Here is a 7362-nt window from a genome sequence, read left to right as displayed (position 1 = left end):
CTGGAGACGCCGGATTCTTGCCTTGGTTTAAGCCTGTGCCAACAGCCTAAGGAAACGCAGCAGGTTCATAGTCTGAGAATTCCAGTTTAATGCAGGGAGCTGGGGGCTGGCGAAACCACAAGATGCTCAGCTGTGTTACCCAAAATCTGAGTCAGAGGGCATTTATAAGCCAGCTACCAAGCAGCGGCAGCTGTCTCCTCCTCCTCCCCCTGCCCCCACACCCTCCCACTGTGCCATCAGATGTACACCTCGCACACACACGCCGCTCCCGGCTCTTCAAGCGGGCGCTGCAGCGACTCCAGCCCATCACGTTATCCCTCACGTGCGGCTCCAGCCATCCCAGACAGCCTTCCTGGCCTCCTTTTCCCACATCCACATCCCGTGCTGCTCGTCTGCCCAGCGGCTACACAGGATGCAGGTCACTGCCACTGCTCGAGGTAGGACCCACGCCTTCACCCCGTGGCGATTTGGGAAGCATCAGCACTCCCAGCAAGGGAGCTGAAGCACTGCAGTCAGGAGGAAAGCAGCTAAAACCAGAGCCTGCCAGCAACGTGCTGCCTTCCCCTTCGCCAGTGCAGCCTCCCCCACAGCACTTCCCCAGGAGAGCAGCCACCAGGGTGTTTTTCTACTCCCCAAGTAGTAACTAGTACAAGCTGTAGTGCCAGTTCCACCGTGTTACTATCAAGCACCTGTAACAGCACTGAACATTCCTCCGGGACTATCGCGACATATCTTCAGTGGGGTATTTCGTTGCCTTCGTTCTGCTCAGCCCTAGTTTTCAGCTGGCCTGTTTTAGGCAAGGCCCCAAAAACATCTCTAATGCAGCTGTAGGGAGGAGAGGACAAAGGCACATCACTCAGACAACTCAGTTCCCACAGCAACCATAACTTGCCCATATGAATATGTAATATTTCTGCCTTTATGAAAATGCACAAGCATTGTGCTCTAGCCTGGCTCCCTAGCAGTAGGAGGTTACCTTCCCTTCGGGGACCAGGATCTTGCTAGGTTTGATCTTCAAGACTTAATTCCCACCAAGCTTCATCTTCTGGGAATCATGGACACAACAGACCCAAGTCCCTCATCTAACATCTTGACAAAACCCGTTGGAGAACCAAAGAAAATGGGGAACAAGTTTCTTGGTGACGAAAGCCCTTACTCCACGGCATGCAGCCACATTTTCTCTAACTATTGATGTTTTTCAGGAAAGAAGCCGTTTTATTTAATTGAACCCAATTGGATTCAAGTTCAAGAGATCTGAGTTTCCCCTCTGATGACTTCAATCTACATTACAGGTGAGCTCTGCTGAAGCAAAGAGCAGAATTTGCTTAGGAAAACAGTATTTTTTAATTAGACCTTTTCTCCATCCAAAGCAGAAAGCCAGCACAAGCCTGCTTCCCGTTTAACACTCCCAGCCACACTGCAAGATGGATACAGGTTATCAAGGAAACATGCCAACTTAAAAACCAGAACTTCGACAGGCTTCTGGAATAGTTATTTTCGACTTCAGAGTCTGGAAATTTGTTACAACTGTTGATGGCAGACAAAGTTAGTAGGATACTGGGGCAGGAAGAATTAATTCTCTGCAAAAATTCACTCTGAATAGTCATAACCTCAAGTTATTCCTAAGCAAACATCAACCAAAAGTTCAATAATTTCACTGTGCAACCTGACTCAGACCAAACACTTCGCTGCAGACTTCTCAAAGTGCCGAGATCCAGCGCAAGTCCTTCCAACCTGGATTTTTCCCTGGAGTTTAGGCAAAGGAGTTTCCACACAGGAAGCCAGGCGGGGAGTTGAGCTAGTTAAAAGCAAGCCACAGGGAGGTAGTTTGAAGCCTGGCTCATTTCCCTGATTCAGTAACACGGCGTGGCTGCACCAGTCAGGCAATAGGAAAACAGGAAAATATTCTAGAAAATAACAGCTTAAGCCTGTATGGAAAGAACAAGTAGGGACTGGCACAAGGAGCAGCGATCCACAGACGGGTTAAGGTAGGATGGAGAGAACTGAGCCCAAGTCAGCTGCATCCCGGAGCAGCAGCACCTCTCTGGGCCATCGGACTTCAGTTCTGAAAGGTAACACTTCATTCAAGCGCAAAGTCGTTCAGATGTTTGAGCCTTCTGGACCTAGGCCGCTTACAAAGTCAGTTGGGAAATCCAGCAAATGGGTTTTAGCTTGAGAACTGAGAAAATCCAGTGAAAGAAGACAACAGAATGGTTAAGCAAACAAGCTAGAACCCACTCCAACCACCTCTGCAGCCACAAAGAGACCTCCTTTTCCTCTCTTTTGCTAATTTTGACCAGAATTTGAGCATGGAGGAAGCCCACAAACATGGAGTGTGCAGAGCAGGGGAAGAAGCAGCACAACTCAGCCATAAGCTCTGTTTGCTGACAAAAAAAAAAAATAACAAGATGGACTTGCCTTTGTGTGCAGCAGCCTTGTGGACTAAGTTCTGACCAAGGCTGAACTTCCAAGCCAAATCCAGAGAAGCAAGAGACGTGATGGCCCACACTTCTGCATCCTCGAGATCACAGAGGGGAAGGTGGCTCTCAAAGTTTTGCCTGTCACACCTCTTTATATCTCCATTTTTAAAGGTAGCCCTGAAAATTGCACTTCTTAAGTTTGGCACACAGGGCAAACAAATCTCAAGCAAAAGCTTCAGCCTTGCTCTACCTCGGGCATCCAGTTAACCCCACGTGCTCCAGGCAAGTAAGTACTACATCTTTGGATCTCAACATTTTTGTCCCCTTATCCAAGGCCCCAGACATCAGGTGAGCTGCATTCAGCGCCATCTGGCACACTTCCTCAAGGCAAAGAACAGAGGAATTTAAGTTATAGCAGAGAGGACTTTCTGGGTGGCCAAGCAAGCAATAGGTAATTATCTGACTGCAGTCAAGAGCAAACAGGAAGCCAGTTCAGTCATCAGCTAGTCTGGGTTTGCATCTGTCCTTCAGTTTTCCTTAAATAAAGCAGCCACAGAGAATCATAAGGAGCTGATAGGCCACAACTAGCAAACTCTGACTCGGCACCTAAAACCACTCCCACCTGCAGAAGTCACTTAAAGCATCTCCCATTTCTTCCCAGGGTGGCTCGTCCACTTAAAGCAGAAAACAGCCACCTGATCTCAGTTAAATGAGCAAAGCTTAATGAACGGGCTATCAATGCTGCTGGGACATTTGGGGTTCCTGCGACCCTCTTAAATCCATTTAAGCCAGCACTGCCTTCAGTTTGAAGCCAGGTGTGTGAACATAGAAGCTTGAGGAGGGAGTTTTACTCATTCTTTTGCTTAATTTTTGTCTTCAGGGTCATGATTTCAAAAGCTGGTTTAAGGGGTTTTTGTGTTTGTTTTTGTTTAACAAAATCTGGTAGTAGCACCCTCCACCCAGCAAGGCCCAGCTGCAAAGCCTGGCAAACAAGCCACCTGCTGCCTTAAGAAACTAGTCTTCCTCGCATTCTCATTCAAGATTAGCAACAAATGGACAAGACTGGCTTAAAATTTGAGGGAGAACTATGACATTCCCTGGGAAGCAGCAGCTCAAAGGCAAGCTGCAGTTGAGCCAGTGGGAGATACTGACTCCCTCTGCCATTGCCTCCCCCACATTAAAAACCACTAAAGGTTGTGCTACACAACCTTTCCTAAGACATTTCACCTTCCTTCAGATGACTCTGGCCGTGTGGGATCGAGGAGTGCTGAATAAGCTTGTCCTCTGACATTGCTCAGCCTGCTGCTGTGCCGAGTAAGGTGTCTCCACACGTGTTTTCCCCCCTCATAGCATTAGTGAAAGGTCATGAACTTCTGCCGCCCCTTCACCACATGTAATCCTCTTAATGCTGAAAGGGGCTTCTTAAATACAAGTCCAGTCCAGGATAAATTTAGTTTGACCTGAGGAAGACAACTCAAAAGCCAGAGGGACCACAAATAAATTAAAGTACAAGTATTTCCCCTGCTTGAATAAAATCTCTTTCCCAAGTTCTCCCACCAAAGAGAGTTCAAGTTTTAAAAATAGTCCTTTCACCTGTTACAGCTACAACACTAAGGGTGAACCGCCCAGCTCATTAAGCTCTGAGTTTCATGATAATACATCCCAAATACAATACACAAGACATTCCTCCACCAAGTAAAAGCACCAGAGGCTCATGAATTCTTCAGAAATTCACACCGATCCTGCAGCTTCATCCTGCTCACTCAAAATCATGGCAAACATCTCCAAGAGGGCTCTAAACCATCTGCCCGGCGCAGCAGGCGGTTAGCTGCATTATATTCAAAATTTTAGTAAGCGGCTGTTGAGCCTCACAGCCATCAGGTATGAATTTCCGCCAAAACAAAAAGGCAAAAAAAAAAAAAAGCTGCCACAACCTAGGTGAGCATCCGAGCACCAAAGCGCCTCTCCATTTGTGGATCACAGCTGTCAGCACTGACTTTTTCTGTGGAGAAGATGCTCCTTAGCAACACAACGAACACCAGAAGCAGCTCACGATCCTTTTCTGGTCCAGAGGCAGAAGGAAGCTTTGCAGAACTGCTGCGTTCAGGCCCTTGTTACCTACCAAGAGGTCCTGACTCTGACGCTAACGAAGCACGGCTGGGACTGCAATAACTCTGAACTGCCGATGCACCAGCAGATGCTGACTCATCCACATATTTACAGCTGAAAACTGCTGGCCTGGCCGACGTAGCTCAGGCTGTACTCTATTAGCAGTCTCTTATACAGCCCAGAGGCACTTTCTGAAAAAAAAAAAAATCATGTTTCCACTAGCCTAACTAGCAAGGGCACCCAAGGCAGCCACTTTCTAGCCCCGGCTCAACTCAAGCACAGTTTAACACTACTGAAGATAAATTTGACCTGGTTTCCACCCAAGGCTCCACATCAGGCAAGAAGCCCTCCCTCTAGACGTTTAGGAGAAATATCTCATTGCCAGGTGAACGCCCCAACCCCTCAAAGAAGAGCTCAAGCAGTCTAGAGGACAGCACTGAAAATTAGAATTTATGCACCAGCTCTAAGCTCACACTTCTAGAACCAGAACTAACTCACATCTTCACAGAATCTGCTCTGGTGGGCAGGGATAGCTCCTTTATCAACTGCATTAGCTCTGGTAAGCAAGCAGAAACTTCATTAGGGAGCATTCCCATTCCAAATTAGAAACGGAGTATATGAAGGGCTGTAGCTAAAATTTAGACAAGGCAGCCAGAAACAACTCTTTGACAAACTCACTGCGAGGAGATAAAGGAAAATACTCAGGTTTATTTCTCCTTCATGCTTCCAGTGCGTCAAGATCAGATACAACACTGACTACCACCGTGCCAAGGGACAACAGATGTCTAAACAGCTCAGGACAACAGCAAATCTCTAAAAAACACGCTACTAACCACACCACCACTGACCTGAATTAGTTAATGTTCACTACGCAACTGCTCAGGAGTAGCCGTCACATCCTCCAATACCTCCAATACCGTTTCAGCAGGCACGTTTCAAGCAATGATCCGTACCTCGAAGAGACCGATTCGCTTCCGCTGGTAATTCTGCAGCGCCAGCACAGGATCACATGGCCAGATCAGCCCCGGGTCCAGAGCACTAAGCCCTTCCAATACCCGGGAGATTAAGCCATGCTGGAAGTCATCTGTTAGCAGTCATTCTGCTAGCCCGGAAAAAGTTGCACTCTGTGAGCATCAAACAAACCCAGAAAATGCCCAGACACCCATTTGCTGCCTTTTCCTTTTAATGCTCATTTGATTAAAACTCGGATTATCCACAAGACAACCTCTAGGTGTCTGCAGAGAAAGCTCCTCTGCCTACAGCAGCAGGCAAGGTCATCAGCTGGTGAGATTTTTTTTTGTTTGTTTTGGTTTTTACCCCCCTTCCACTCTCCACTTTGTCTTGGGCCAAGTCCAGAGGGGTCAGTTTGTTTCCAATAACAGCCAAAGTGTTTATTGACCCTGTAAATTCAAAGGCTGGAGGAGCAAGAGAAATAGTTTTCAAGCACCCAAATCCTTGGCACAAGTACCAGTGCAGAGGAGTGCTCTGGCAAGAGGAACACCAGGCACCCAGGCAGGTGCATTTCCTGGCAGATCTTGCCCACTCTAAAGGGACAAAAGCATGTCATTCACTCGCATAGAAATAAAATCAGACCCAATACTCTTTGCTTTGGCACGGAGCCTTCCGTTTTGAGGCAGATTGAGCGCAAGGCAGAATATGCCCACTCCCCTCAGCCTGTAGGCAGTGAGAGCTTGCAGCACTGATTTCATCATCCCAAGCTTGCCTTGCAAGAAAGTCTTCGCCTCCACATACTGCTTTGGTGTGCTCTTAAATACACTGACCTGTAGCAAACATGGCTATTCAAAACGCTTTCCCATTTTTAATATGTGCAGCAGATCAGCTGTACTAACTCTTAACAGATTAATCCTGCCTCCAGGGGAGGCGGACTAAAGGAGTCTGCTGGAACTATCTACGCCAGAAGTTGGTGGGTCAGGCAGTGCGAGCTCGCATCCTGCCCACGCGACGACCGGCAGCATCACCAGGAACACAAGCAAACCCTCCCCAGCATCACTGTGCCGCCAGGGAATACTCCGACTATCTATTTCAGGCACGCAAAACAAAGCTCCCAGTACCAAAACAGTATTAACCCTGAATCCAGCACCACACGCTCGCTAGGCCCCACCAAGCAACTCCTCCCTTCCACCGGCCCCAGATCCTCAAGCTCTCCTCAAACCTGGCTAAAGTCATCACCTGGCAGGACGTCGCGCTTGCTTTTCGTGACAGGCGTGGTGCAGACTCCACTGAAATCCAATGAGTTGTCCAACATCGCATTTATTCGGCGGAATATATCTGCATTGCTGCAGGTGGAAAGCGCAGGGGCATCCGGGCTATCCCAGCAGTCTTTTATGCTCCTCCCAGGATCTTCTTTCTGGTAAAAAAAGAACAAGTATTGGTGTCAGGCAGGCTAGTACTCACCACTCGGCTTTCAACACATAGTCGAAAGTCTGGATCGCCTCCAATATTCACATTAGCTCCAGGTCTTAGCGACACTCCAATACGCTTCTTGGCATTAAAGGGACAGTTAAGCAAACAGGCCAGCAATTTGTCCCCAAAAATCAGCCTCCTGACACCAAGAGACAAGGGGGATGCTCATAGGCAAGGCAGCCATCAAAACCACAATAGCTCCTCTTGTATACCACAGGAGAGAGGAAAGGGAAGGCGGGGAATCAAATCCCCACCTTCCCTTTAGGTAGCAGCTCCTGACTGCAAAGGGAGCTTTTCTCAAACCAGCTCTAACACAACCCTCCATAGGCACTCAGCTGCCAGCATCAAGGTTTTGAGACCCCCCAGAAACAAGCCTTAGCTTTTGTAAAGCTTCCTCTGAGTCAGAAAA

The 7362-nt window shown here is 48.0% G+C and overlaps 1 protein-coding gene across 1 annotated transcript in view; it reads right to left on the bottom strand.

Moving 5' to 3' along the window:
• CPEB1 (cytoplasmic polyadenylation element binding protein 1) overlaps positions 1 to 7122 on the bottom strand; it is a gene marked incomplete at its 3' end in the record, with an annotated part of 20990 nt that extends 13868 nt beyond the window's left edge. The window contains exons 1-2 of the mRNA XM_009864686.1: positions 7108 to 7122; positions 6720 to 6897 (exon numbers count right to left, since the gene is read on the bottom strand). Coding sequence (XP_009862988.1) covers positions 6720 to 6897; positions 7108 to 7122 — 193 coding nt within the window. The remainder of the gene's footprint in view (positions 1 to 6719; positions 6898 to 7107) is intronic.
• Positions 7123 to 7362: the final 240 nt, after the last annotated feature.

Source organism: Apaloderma vittatum, unplaced genomic scaffold (genome assembly GCF_000703405.1).
Source record: "Apaloderma vittatum isolate BGI_N311 unplaced genomic scaffold, ASM70340v1 scaffold29172, whole genome shotgun sequence".
Taxonomy (NCBI): Eukaryota; Metazoa; Chordata; class Aves; order Trogoniformes; family Trogonidae; genus Apaloderma; species Apaloderma vittatum.
The sequence above is the reverse complement of the archived record's forward strand: the minus strand, read 5'-3'. Positions and strand labels throughout refer to the sequence as shown.